General features: G+C 35.3%; 1 protein-coding gene and 1 long non-coding RNA gene across 11 annotated transcripts in view; both read right to left on the reverse strand.

Annotated features, from left to right (window-relative positions):
* Nucleotides 1-1966: 1966 nt before the first annotated feature.
* Nucleotides 1967-2993, reverse strand: LOC124898428. Its single transcript, XM_047412078.1, has 2 exons — nucleotides 2337-2993; nucleotides 1967-2255 (listed from the first exon to the last, which is right to left on the reverse strand). Exons 1-2 carry the CDS (start codon nucleotides 2921-2923, stop codon nucleotides 1967-1969), a joined length of 876 nt encoding a protein of 291 aa, XP_047268034.1. The 5' UTR covers nucleotides 2924-2993.
* Nucleotides 2994-4206: 1213 nt separating this feature from the next.
* LOC107840587 overlaps nucleotides 4207-14431 on the reverse strand; it is a 40656-nt gene continuing 30431 nt past the window's right edge. For 6 of the 10 annotated variants that reach the window (XR_007046184.1, XR_001665280.2, XR_007046180.1 and 3 more), the window contains 2 exons: nucleotides 4731-4975; nucleotides 4232-4399 (listed from right to left, as the gene is read on the reverse strand). This is a non-coding gene — a long non-coding RNA (uncharacterized LOC107840587). Of the gene's footprint in view, nucleotides 4400-4730; nucleotides 4976-12241; nucleotides 12504-14431 lie in introns of all 10 variants that reach the window. The other 4 variants (XR_007046190.1, XR_007046186.1, XR_007046167.1 and 1 more) reach the window with 3 other exon arrangements.

Genomic DNA, 14431 nt, shown 5'->3' on the forward strand with positions numbered 1-14431 from the left:
AAATCATTTCACGTAAAACACCAACAACTCTTATGTCTTAAGTACTAATGCTACAAATGCTAGCTGGAATGTTGGTACAAGATTTCTACTCAATTAATTCATGAAACAATTATTAGACTTAGAAATAATCCACAAAACATAATTCATTAGACTTAAAACGGTTAGAAATTTTAAGAGTACCCACTTAAGTTTGATTACGAGTTGGACATCGGCGCCTATCATGTTCAGTCTGTCTACACAACCCGTAAGCTCGTCCATATACTACAGGACCACGATCCATCTCATTAGGTACTCTAGTTGTCCTTTGTCGATTAGGACGACAATACAATTCATTACTTCTCATTATAAAACTTGGAGATGGCCAATATGCCTCGTGCCCAACCGGTGAGAATGACTCAAAATATGTAGCAACATAATTTTCTGTTGTGAAATGCTCGCTAACAAAATTTCTAGCTAGCCCTCCCATTCTTTCAGTAACCTTCATGACATGTGAACACGGAAAGTGCAAATTAGCCCATTTTCCACAATCACATTTTTTATCATTTAGTGAAACACGATGTGGATTACCACTAGTACCATCAACTTGAATAGATCTAACCTCATATGTCCGAGTGGATATATTCCAATAAAAAACAAAGTGTCTTTTTGAACTTTCGTAGTTCTTCTCCCACTTTACTTTGAACCTGCTTGTCCATAATTTATTTTGCTCTACAAGTTGGTGCACTGTTTGAGATCTACGGGTATACCGTCCAATGAAACTCTCACCATGGCAGTGATAGGAAATCCTTGAGCTTTCTTTAGAAGACCGTTGAAAGACTCTGAAAGATCTGTTGTCAACATTCCTCATCTTTTTCCATCATCATGGCTAATCGTCCATTTGTCCAATGAAAATTGCATGAGATATTCATATGCTTCTTCATTTTCTTCCCTGATTTCCCACATCAAAGTTTCAAACTTCCTTACTTGATGAGCCGATGCAACATTCCACATCAGATCACTGAGATTCCTGTTTGGAAAATAAAATTGAAAGTTACTCTTAAGATGTCTTACGCAAAATCGATGAAAGGCCCGAGGCTCCTAGAATTGCCACAACTCCAATAAACTAGCTAAGATTTCTTTTGCCCTATCAGAGATAACACATACATCTTCTCTATCCTTTATTACATGTGCACTTAGTTTTCTAAAAAACCATTTTCATGCCTCTTTCGATTCCCTGTCAACAATAGCAAATGCTAGAGGAAGAATGTTATCATTTCTATCAATTCCAACAGCAATTAATAATTTTATCTCATATTTACCATACAAATGGGTTCCATCTACTGAAATAACTAGACGACAAGTTCAGAATCCATCAATGCATGGCTTGAAAGCCCAAAATACAAATTTAAACGTTTTTACCTCTAACGAACTCATTGACTTTTCGTGTTTCTATTCTACAATTGTTCCATGATTAAAGTGTTGAAAAGCTGCAAAAAACTTAGGAAACTCACTAAATGATTTCTGAAAATCACCATACATCAATTTAAATGCTTGTTGACGTCCAAGACTCGCTTTCCTATATGTTACTTGATGACCAAATATCTCATGAACCTTAGAAATGACATCTACTACCAAAAATTTGGGATTTTTACGTATTTGATTTAGAAACAAAGATGTAATTAAATTGGTATCTAGGTTAGCGTGACCTGTAGTAAGCCCTTCAGTATCACATCTATGAATATGAAAATATTTTCCTATCTTCCAAAGGCTACCTCCAACCTTTCGGCCTCGAAAAAACCATCGACAACCTAATGATTCGTGAAAACTGCATCTGACAAACCATCGTTTCTTGCTTGATGTTACAATTATTCTTTATTTTTGTGCAAACTCCAAATTGTCACAGCCCGTTTCAATCTATCTTTGCTGCTAAAACACATTTCTTTTTTTAAATCTTTTTTGTCATCATCAGACCAAACAGAATAACAATTCATCTTAGATTCACGGGTAGAGATAAAATATCTTCTTCATTGTCTAATGTTGTAAAGTAGGGTATATCATGATTTTGCATTTCAGACACACTTTGACCAAATTGATTATGAAGATTTACACCAATATCATTTTGAGGTAAATCTTCACTATCATTGGTATCTTCATCAGATTCACTTTCTAAGGTTTCACTTTCTCCATCATCTTCTGAAGGTTCATCTTCCTCCGAACTTTCATCACAAATTTGAGCATGTACATCATTACACAAATCAAAGTTATCCTCATCTTCTCTACGGAAAAAAAATAATGAATTAGTGAAGTAGTGATGTATAAGATTTCTTATAGTTTCAAAAAAAGTAAAGATCACCCACCTGATCTCATATTGTCTGTGGCCACTTTCAATGTGTACTTGACTACTTAATCCTTCATTATATGATTGATACTCATGTTCGTTAGGGCTTGCATCAAGTGATTGATGGATACTAAGGGTTGCAGTATATGCAAAATGAGGATGACTGAGCATGGCAAATCCATAATTTTGAGCTAATAAATTCATATGATAACCATGCTGACCATTCATTTGAAATAGATTATCATGATTTGTTGGTCTAGTCTTTACATACATCTCCAAAAGATTTATATCAATTTTATTCAAAAATTTTTGAGGAATGACAAGAAATTGTAGCAAAGACTGGTCATTCTCTATTTTAAATTCAATAAACCTTGCAATGTTACCTTGAAATGAGCATGGATATTTTCCAGAAATATCCATTTGAATATTTTCACTGTTTGTCCTCATTTTTTCATGCAACATTGCAACTAGTTCAACGTAGCTAGTTGAAATAGGCATGCTAACAATCATTCTAGCACCTTCGTTGTATCTAAATCCTCTCATTTCTGAAATTATTTTACCACCCCAATACAAAGCAACCATCACATTTTCTTCAAAATTAGCCATTTTTCTGCTTTACACAAAAATAAGATATGTATTATAATTATTAAAACATTAAAATAATTTTAATGCATTACAAAATACTGGCTAGCCATACCTATTAAAAATTTGTAAATGTCGTTTCTAGAATAAAGCACATAAGCAAAAACTTTGGTTAGAATTGTAAAAATGTGTTTGAACATTCTATACATACCGTCACTTATATAATCTGTTGTCCTAAAACTTTGCAGGTCTGTGATTTAATTCGCTAAAAATGTTACTCATAGTAACGTTTTAAACTAAAAATGTGACTAGTGATTATGATTTCAAGGCAAAATTTCGATCAAAAAAGTTGCTGGGTTGATTTGTTAGAATCGTTATTCGGAATAATGTTTTACAGCTAAAACGTTATTGGTGATAACGTATTTAATGTCAGATTTGTACAGAGATTCTTGGGTGGCAGAGCTACAGAGAAATGTTACTGGCGGTAACGTCTTTTATCTAAAACGTTACCGAGAGTAACGTTTTATGTCAAAACATTACTGTGAGTAACGTTTTATATTCTAACGTCTAACGCCAATTCTGGTTGAGCCGTTAACCTTTTTAAAACATAAAACGTTATTGGGAACAACGTTTATACTAGTTTTGTAAAATTTTTAAAAAACAAATTACTTTGGTAAATTGATTCAAAAAATGACTTATTTCGGTCCAAGTTTCCAGTAAGGGTTTTGTTTTGTTTTTAGAAATAGAAAAATGTTTTGTTTTGCGGACTTATGTGAATTATTGTGGAGAGAATTAATAAGTGATGTAATATATGTTTTTTTTCTTATTAAGTGTTGCCATAGATACTTCTATGGCGATGGTTTAAAAAGCGTTGCTATATATACATCTATTGCAATGGTTTATTTTCAATAGTGACGGTCATAGAGCTAATAGAACTATTATTTTTGGCAATGGTTACAAGCATTGCTATAGAATATCTATAGCGACAAATTTGCAATCGTCACCAAAAAGTGCATTGCCATAGACCCAATTTCTGATAGTGTAACTATCTATTGCAATGCTTTTTGACACCTATTGCAATGGTTTTTGAATCTTTTGCAACATTTTTGTGCTACCTATTGCAACTATTTTAATTAGCTATTGCAATGATTTTTGCCACCTATTGCAACTACTTCCACTGTCAATTGACACATTAAATGAATATATTAGTATTTATATATATATATATATATATATATATATATATGATACATCACAACAAAATCTTTGATTAATAATAATCCAAATTAAAATTTTATACAATAAACTAGTAATCTAAATGCAAAAGCAAAATGTATAAAGTCAAATGATTATTAGTTTTCTCATATAGTATCAAGTTCGAGTGGTGATAAGTATCACTAAATTCAATATCAAAAAGATTGATATTAAAGCATCTATTAACAATTCAAAAATATTCTCAAGTAAGGTCAATTTCTTCATCTCCTTCTTCATTTTGGACACCTGCAAAAGAGAATAAATAAGCTCAACTAGCACTTATATGAAAACATATTTAGAAATAAAAACTTGCAACTCCAAACTATAGATCACATCTTCTAGTCAACATGTGACTCCAAATATTTATAAAGAATCCTAGCAGACTATAGATCTCTATGAATATGGGACATCATACCAAAAAATTAGGATCTCTTTACAGAACAAATGCATCTAAATCTTTATTAAATTTCTAAACAAATAAAATATTCCCCTGGGATTAGAGCTAAGATACACAGGGAGAAAAAGAGAATTAAATGCTGACAAGATATCTATATGAAAATATTGTTGAGTCACTTACTGAGCATTAGTTGGATTCACAAAATGTGAAGCCAAATAAGTTGTCAGCCACTATGATAATGAGTGAAAATTGGTTGTTTGTCAAAGAGCTCTAGCCACACTTTTGAACTCATAGAAGCAAGAATGTAGGATTTTGTCATTTCTGAAGCGATTGCCATTCATTTTCTAGAGAATCTATAGCTCCAAGTTCAATGAACATGTCTATGAACTTCTCATCATTCACAGCAAACAAATTCATCCCAAGTCCTACAAAAAGTCATTCTCGACTGTCCATAAATGGGAAAGAATATGCGTCCATTAATTTTGTAATTACTAGACAACATAAATAAAGTACAGAAATTTTAAAATGTTCTACAAAGAGGTGTGTATGATGACAGTCTTGTAATTAACTAATAATAAATTGCATATGATCACTGAAACTAAAACTGAAGATGTTCATTTCCACAAGGACACATTCTTGTAATAGTTATTGTCCCTCTGTGTTGAACTTTGAGTCTATTATTTTCTTTATAGAAGACTTCTCTAGGATCTGGTCCTAATTTTTATCTGAAATAAGACCTTATCTCTAAAGACACATTAGACAGGGTTTGCGAAAAGATCTAGTGAGCTAAATGTTAAATCACTATTAATAGCATACATAGTTGATAAGTATACACATAATATAGTAATTTTAAAATAATCTAATAGGGGTCAGAGAAACTTAGCAGCATACCATGGAGTAAAAAATCAAAAAATCAATATTGATGTCACATTGTGCTCTACCGAAACTTTACGTATTCGTCCAAAATACTGGGCAACTGATGAGAATATCTCTGCATAAGTAGAAACCGATCGTGACATGTTGCCCCTATTTCCGAACAAAAGGCTTTCACCATTTTGGCCAGAGTTTCCAACATTGCCTGCAATCCTAGGGTGGCATTTTATTGCTCCAACCTTAACATAATTTCCAAGTTCTCTTTTGATACCATAATTTCCATTAAAAGGTTGGTTAGGAGATGGGGTCTTGGGCAGAGTCATTTGGCATTCTCGTAGGGCTTTCCTATTATCTGTAATTTTTCCAAGAGTCATGTCCATGATTTTTCTTAGATGATATGTCGAAGAGGTCTCCCAAAACAAAAGCCAAATGATCATAAGCCGTATCAAGAAGAGGAGAAAGCGAAGATTAAACTACATCTCATGCAATCTCTACAATAGCCTCAGTAATTCCTCTACCCCCACCACGGCCAATATGAGTAAGCAAAATGTTAGCCACCTGTCACCAACTCTATCAAATTGAATTTCCAATTTCTTTCTAGAAAATAGTATAATACCCCGTACTAATCCTATCTTGATTCAGCTCTTAGTTGCATGCTTAAGGCGCTTATGGCTTGAAATGTTCACTAAGTATTGGGGACTTAGTCATTTTAAGGCCTCTTAACTTCAAGGTTTATCAACTTGGTCTTCCCGACCCCAAGATATTGGTTTATGAGTTAATTTATGTTTAGGGATGTAAGAAGTATGTCTCGGGGAAGTTTTAAATTTTTCGAACAAGGTTTGGATCACGTTTGGATCAGGAATCAAGAAAGTCACCGCAATAGGGCCGCGTCATGGTGACATTTCCTTTGGCACGTACATCGCATCACAGTGAAGGTGTTTTCGTCCAATTCTTGATTTATAATTGAATGCATGTTTCATAATCTTTATCCTAGTGTGTGAAGTACTTATGAGGTGAATAATGTTCATAGGAATCACTTAAAATAAAATTGAGCTAAGAGCCTTTGATTCGTCTAAAGTTTGGTATTCGATTCTACAAGGATCAACTTTGAGCATGTATAACTCTTGATATATGTGGAAATTTTCAGCTTAAGACCACCAAATTATAGATAATTGAACTAAGTTTCCGACTATACCAATTTCGCCTTAATTCAATACACGAACAAAAAGTTATGATCATTTTCGTTAGAACTAGTAAGCCACCGCGATAAGACAGCATCACGATGGACCTTTAATCCGTATTCCAGTTATGAATTTTTGGTTTAAATGATTGAGGGGCAATTGGGTCATTTTTCACCTCAACCCAATCATTCATAACACGATTTAGGCACCAATTAGGGTATTATTTTGCTATCATCTCCCATTTTCCTCTCAAGAAAACCCTACTCATCCCCCAAAAACATCAATCTCATTATTTTCTCTCCAAGGAAACCAAGAATTCAAGTTTCCAAAATCAAGAAAGCTTCAAGAATGGTGTTTCTTTCCCCAAGTTAAGGAGTTTAAGTTATATGGGAGTTCATCCATGGGTCCCCCTTCACCCATGGGGCCCAAAAACCCTTTTCTTTCAATTAAAGAACGAATTTCCTATCATAAAAGTATTTTGTATGTTAAGAAAGATTGAATTTCATGTTTTCATGGTGATTTAAATCTTATTCAGCCCATGTATGATCCCATGCAAGATTTGACCTTTCCATGCTATGAATTTTAGTTTCTCATGTCCTATTCCAAGTGAATTCCATGTTGAATCTCCAATTATTGATTTAGTTATGTGGTCATGCTATTCTACCATGTTTAAGACATTTCCATGTTTAAGTTTATATTCCCAAGTGTTTTATGATGAATGAGCCCTTACACGTTTGAATGATGGAATTTTCATGTCTAATCCCGAAATCATGGGTTTGGTATTATAACAATGTTATTTTCCAATGATTAACCCATTTCCATGCTTAAGGTTTTGAATTTCATGCATTTGATGAGATGTCTAAATGAGTGGGTTCTGAACAGTGATTCCCTACTATGGTTTCAAAGCTTTGATATGTCCTTACTGTTATTTCCATTCAGTGATGGGGGTTATGAATACTGATACTTAGCTATTTACATAATTTTAATATCCTTAGAATGATTTTAGTTAAACTATGAGCTTAGTTGATCTCTCAGTTGTTATTATCATAATGAGCATTATCAGAATTCATAATCAGTTAAACCCAATTCAGTTCAGTAATGAGAGTTAGTTCCGTTGGGAGTAGGATTTAGCACTGAGCAAACCCAGGGATGGGGGCTCACCTGCCAGTAGAGGATGTGACTCTTAGTAGCAATCCCTGTGTTTCTTAACTATGTAGCTAACGTAGGTTTAAGATGTTAACCTGCTAGTTGAGAGTTGAAACATATCTCACCAGGGTACTTGCCAATAGAGGGTGACTCTTTAGTCCTTCGGGACTTCACTTTAGTGGATCCACATAGCCAGTATTAGTACCTGTGGCACGGTACTGACACCCTTCCAACTAGGTTACAGGTTGGACCCTAATTAGCTCATATTAGGGAATGTCGGTTAGATGATATCTCCCACAGTCTCAGTAGAGTTTTCAGTGTCTGTTCAGTTTAGGTTTACTTGACTAAGTGTATAAACTTTCAGATATTCAATTTAACAGCTTTCAGTCTTTCAGATTATAGATTTTCTCAGTGACATACCAGATATACACTTAGTCTTGCATTCTTAGATATTATAGTTTTCATGCGTTCATGCTTAGTTATCTCATGTTGTTTAGTTAGTCCTTATCTCATATGCCCAATACCCCACAACTTCAGTCCAGTTATTCAGACTAAGTACAATGTAGTTTTTCATGATCAGTATTCAGTTATTAGTTAACTAGTATACTGTTATCAGTTAATTAGTACACAAATATCAGCTAGTCAGTATCCAGATACCAGTTATCCAGTATTTAAGTGTTAGTTATTCAGTGTTCAGCTATCAGTCATTCAGTTAATCAAATCAGCTTCGTATATGTTATGTTTGGTTTTGTATGTTTATGCATTCGTGCTCAATATATTTGTATATTTAGATCTTCGAGTTATGTTAGTTTCCATCACGTAGTTTCAGACCCAGTATTCAATCAGTATACATATTTTTACTATTTTTCAGCTTCAGTTCTACTTGTTCTACAAAAGTAAAGTTTTAAGAAACTAAGTGTAGTGATTCACCAGCTTATCATAATATATTTGTTATACATGTTTTAAGACACTTTAGCTTTAAGTTTATTTCAGCCTCTTAGTGAGTTTACTCACACTTAGCATGTATGATTTAAGATTACATATGAAATCAGTTTTACTTATTGCATTCATTGCTTCTTACTCAGTACATTTGAGAAGTACTGATCCCAGTGCAAAGTTTTTAGTCACCACAATATCTACTCATGACTTACATGTCAGTGCCATGATCATAGCTCATATTCACACACTTTCCATAGAATCATATATGTTTTCAATTTCTAGTATGAGGAATTCCAGTTCACCTAGTAGTATAAATCATATTCGATGAAATTTATGAACTCCTAACTTAGGCCATGCAGCTTATGACTCATGTATTCCTATTTTATAGTATTTCCAGGTACTCATGTTACACTCTTAATTGTAATACCCCACAAAATCTTAAGGTTAACTCAATCCGTTAAAGCTTGAAACTGAAAGAGTCAATTAGAGATCAGAAAGTAGAGATTTTCTCCCAAGGGGGAGATAGTGTGTTATGTTGCCAAGGTTGACTATATGTTCCATGTGTAGATGGTGTGAGACAGTGGATTCTTATAGAAACATATGGTGGACGCTACTCAATTAACCCAGGGTCCACCAAGATGTACCGCAACTTGTGGGAAGTTTATTAGTAGAGTGGAATGAAGAGAGACATTGCAAAGTTTGTATCTAAGTGCTCGACATGTCAGCAGGTTAAGATCGAGCATCAGAAGCCTAGTGAGACTATTCAAAAGTTTAGTATTCCCACTTAGAAGTGAGAGGAGGTGAATATGGATTTTGTGATGGGTTTGCCTCACACTCATCATTAGCATGACTCGATTTGGGTCATTATGGATAGGATGACAAAGTCAACTTATTTCGTCCCAGTTCATACCTCTTAATTAGCTGAGGATTATGCCAAACTCTATGTTAGAGAGTTATTCAAATTGCACAGAGTTTCGTTGTCCATCATTTTAGATAGAGATACGCAGTTCACCTCTTATTTTCAAAAAGCCTTCCAAAAGGGTCTTGGTACCCAAGTTTACCTCAGTACATCTTTCCATCCTCAGATAGATGGCCAACCATAAAGGACCATTCAGACTCTAGAAAATATGTTAAGAGCGTGTGCCTTTGACTTTAAGGGTAGTTGGGATGACCACTTACCTTTGATTGAGTTTACATATAATAATAGTTATCATTCCAGCATTCAGATGTATCTCTTTAGGGCGCTTTATGGGAGGAGATGTAGGTCTCCCATTAGTTGGTTTGAAGTAGGTAAAGCCGCAGTGGTAGGTCCTGACTTGTTATTTGCTACCTTAGAAAAAGTTCAGTTGATTAGGGAAAGGCTTAAAAAAGCTCAAAGCCGACAAAAATCGTATGCAGATGTGAGAAGAAAGGATCTCAAGTTTGAGATTGGTGATTAATATGTATTTGAAAAATCTCTCCTATGAAGGGAGTGAAGAGGTTTAGCATGAAGGGGAAACTCAGTCCCCGATATGTCGGTCCTTACCGAACTCTTAGTCGTTATAGAAAGGTAGCTTATGAGCTTGAGTTGCCTTCAGACTTAGCTTCAGTACTTCCAGTGATTCACGTCTCCTTGCTAAAGAAATGCATAGGTGACCCAACAGTTTTAGTCCCTATAGAGGGTATAGATATTTAGAACAACCTCTCTTATGAGGAAATCCCAGTTGAAATTCTTGATTATCAGGTTTGCAGACCGTGGAACAAAGAAGTTCCTCTAGTCAAAGTTCTTTGGCAAAATCAGTTCGTTGAAGGGGCTACTTGGGAAGCATAAGCAGCGGTGCAGACCAAGTATCCTCACCTCTTCTCCGCAAACTCAGACTCATCTCAAGGTAGTAGTTTTCCTTAAATTTACTCAGTTTCATGCTCAAATTACCTTTACAGCTCTGTATCGGTTCAGTTGCATACCATTCTCATATCATGCATACCTTCATTAAACAACACAGTCATGTGTCATGTCTCCATAACTCAATCATGCTTCAATTATGCATGTTCAGTATGATAACCTAGTATATTAGTAGTTTCAGTCATGTAATATGCTTCAGTTATGCATGTTCAGTATATAAATTCAGTCTATCAGTAATCTCAGCTTAGTCAATCTCATTCGAGGATGAATATTCCCAAAGGGGAGATATTGTAAGACCCCACAAAATCTTAAGCTTAACTCAGTCCGTTAAAGCTTGAAAAGAGGTCCCAGACTTAGAAATTTCAGCTAAGTACTTATACTTAGAATTATTTTATCCTTCATAATTTGGCGTTCTTATTTTACAACCTTTATGACCATAAAATTTTGATCCTTTGATTGAAACATGATCAGGTGTGTCAATAGGTTACTTTGGGTGAGTTTTGAATTTTTTGGACCTAGTTTGAATCATATTGAGGCGACCAAAATAGTGGGTCGATGGGAGCTGAACGTGTCGCATCGCCTATCACGTTGACGGATAATTTTCCCCAATTTTTAATGCAATTCCAGTGACCCAACACGAATTCAATGCGGCGTGTTGGTCATCATATTGATACCATCGATGTGGTACATCACTCAATGCGTCACTGGGCTCGTTTTTAGTCATTAAAACTCCACTTTTAGAGGGGTATTTGGGTCATTTTCCCGCCCTTAATCAGCCACAAAAACACGAGATTAACCTACTCTAAAGGTAAAATCTCTCATTCTCTCTCAAATTCGCTCAAGAAAAAATCGTAGGGAATTCAAATTTCAAGACCAATCTTCAAGAACACACTATTAATCTTCACGAATTTACTTACCAAGGTATGTTAGATGTTCCTTCATGGGTTCCTTTCTGCCATGAAGTCTAAGAACCCTTTTTAAAACTATAAGTTTATGATTTCATGATTTACATGTTGGAATTAGATTGTGTTCATGTGTGATTTGATGTTTGGGGTTTAATTCCATGATTTATGACAAGTTTTATGAGAACTAGCTAATTGTGGGTTGATTTATGTGATCTTCATGTTGAACTCTTGAACTACAAATTGAATGTAGTAGCCATGATATTATTACATGTTTATTTCTATATGAGATAACCATGCTTCCCAAGTGTTTGTTAAAATGCTTATCTAAATTAACTAGTGAAAGCATGACATGTTGTTATGTGATTCTAATCATGCACAAGCTCATGTATATCAATTGTTTGACAAAATTTCTAAATAAATGCTTTGTTAGTAAGCAAGTGTTATTATGCTCTTGAGGTTATACTATGTTTTACTTTACATGCTATCAAGTCCTGAGGGTATTCAATACCGAAAAATCTAGCTTTTGACCTAGAGCAACAATAGTTACAGAATAGTCTGAGAAATATCACTATCAGTAGTATTCAGTTAGTACAGAACTCAGTGTATTCATTCAGATATTAGAACTTAGTAAACTCAGTCTAGTTTAGTCAGTTAACATGATTAGTAATAGTTTAGTCCAGCTTAGTACAGTTTAGAAATCAGTCCAGTGTTAATTCAATTGAGAATAGGATTTAGCACCGAGTGAACCCAAGGATGAGGATTCACCTTCCAGTAGAGGGTGTGATCCTTAGAAGCATTCCTTGTATTCCAGAACTATGTAGCCAGGTAGGGTGAGACATCAACCTGCCAATTGAAGGTTGATGAGGTGTCTTACCTCCCTGTTGAGGGTACCACTATTCTTATTCAACCTGGTAGATGAGAGTGACTCAGCAACTTGTCTTTATCCATTGCACGGTACTGGCACTCTTCCAACTGGGGTTATAGGTTGGACCCCAAATCAGTTCAGAGAGGGGTAAATGATTATTTCCTACAATTTCAGTTTCAGTTTCAAACTCAGTATAAAACCTCAGTTCAGTTACAGAATTAGGACTATCAGATGTAGTCACCTAGCTAAGTATAGAACTCAGTTTAGTTACAGAATCAAGACTATCAGATACAATCACCCTACTCAGTACAGAACTCAGTTCAGTTACAAAATCAGGACTGTCAAAAATAGTTACTCAATTAATAGTAATACAGTATCAATAAACCCATATATCAGTCATTCAGTTATCAGAATCCATTATCCAGTGTTAATGTGATCTTAGTTACTGTATACACAGTTATGTGCATAGTATTGCATAATCAACATTTACAACAGTTTCAGATATACATGTACCCTTACCTAGGGTACCAGTATATTCAAAGTACTGAAGTATACCTTTCTTTTGTGTTATGATGTTTTATATCATAGGTTCTGACACACGAGCTCCTAACCATACCTAGCAGTCCAGATTATCAGCAACATTTAGTGGTGAGTCCTCATATTTTGAGGACAGAGTATTATTTTAGTTTATCAACACTTCAATAGTCAGAGTTAGTTGGGGCTTTGTCCTATCAACTCCACCTTCAGACAGTCCAGTTAGAGTCTTTTTAGACTAGATTATTTCAGCTAGATGTTCAGTTTTCAGTATTGATATACAAGTATCTGATTTCATTTATGAATCTTATGGCAGATTCAACCTAATTTCTGCATCATTATAATATTATTACTCAGTTATTACAGCAGGTACCAGTCAAGGGTTAGCTTGTGGTCCTTTAGATTATGAACACCTATGACATCCGGGGTGCAGACTCGAGGCGTTACAAACTTGGTATCAGAGCCTAAGGTTCAATAGAGTTCTATAAAGTTCGAAATTCACGTCTAGTAGAGCCTTGTGCATATGTGTGTAGCGCGCCACACTTATGAACAAGAGGCTATAAGGTATTTAGGAAAAGTTTCCTTTCTTTCAATGTTCATGTCATGTGAGTGAGCATAAGCTCAAGTTAAACTCTCTGTCTAATTCAAGTTTCCCTTCCGTTTATATAATATGCCTCCAAAAAGGTCTAACGAAAGAAGAATGGTAAACCGTCCAGCACCTCCGCCCTTCCATCCAGATCCCCCGGATGAGCAAATTTTCCATGCAGAATTCAAACAACTTTCACCACTCCAGCTTATTTTGTGGAAGCCCAAAATAAACGTTCAGCTACCGTCCAGGCCAACCTAGGGCCCAATACTGTTGCATCTAGAATTTGGGACTTTACCCGAATGAATCCCCTATAATTTATAGGGTCTAAGTTAGATGAAGACCCACGTGAATTCCTTGATCAGGTCTAGAAAGTCAAAGATATTATGGGGGTGATGCTAGTGAGAGTGTTGAGTTGGCCGTAATCAGTTACAGGATGTGGCACATGGTTCAAGCAGTGAAAGGTAGAGAGGGTCGTAGATACAGGACCCATAGAATAGGAGGAGTTTGATAATACTTTTTTGGATAGGTTCTTTCCACTGGAGTTAAGAGAGGTGAAGGTTTTGGAGTTTATTAATTTAAAGTAGGGTAACATTATAGTGAAGGAGTATTCTCTCAAGTTTACCCAGTTAGCCAAATATGCTCCTTATGTGGTAGCAAATAGCAAATCTAAGATGAGTAAATTTGTATCGAGTGTGTCTAATAATGTGGTCAAGGATAATTAAGGAGATGGACATATCCAGTATCATGGTCTATGCTCAGTAGATAGGGAGGCTAAGAATAAGGAGAAGGAGAGGGAGAACAAGAAGGCTAGAAAAGGTAGCTTTAACTTCTCGCAGCCTAAGTCAGAGGGTGGAAATCATTCCCAATTCCTCCTAAAATCTTTAGCTCCAGCTCCGTCCTCAGCCAGTACGCCAGTGTCAAAATTCAGAGATGGTAATAAAGATAGGGTGCTAGGCCCTAAACCTCA

Source organism: Capsicum annuum, chromosome 1 (assembly GCF_002878395.1).
Source record: "Capsicum annuum cultivar UCD-10X-F1 chromosome 1, UCD10Xv1.1, whole genome shotgun sequence".
In the NCBI taxonomy this organism is placed as follows: Eukaryota; Viridiplantae; Streptophyta; class Magnoliopsida; order Solanales; family Solanaceae; genus Capsicum; species Capsicum annuum.

Bases quoted from the DNA above. Each gene is read 5' to 3' on its own strand.
- LOC124898428 (XM_047412078.1), bottom strand. From the start codon at position 2,923: ATGGCTAATTTTGAAGAAAATGTGATGGTTGCTTTGTATTGGGGTGGT. The intron at 2,256-2,336 runs GTGGGTGATCTT...TTTTTTCCGTAG, and splicing joins CACAGACAATATGAGATCAG to AGAAGATGAGGATAACTTTG.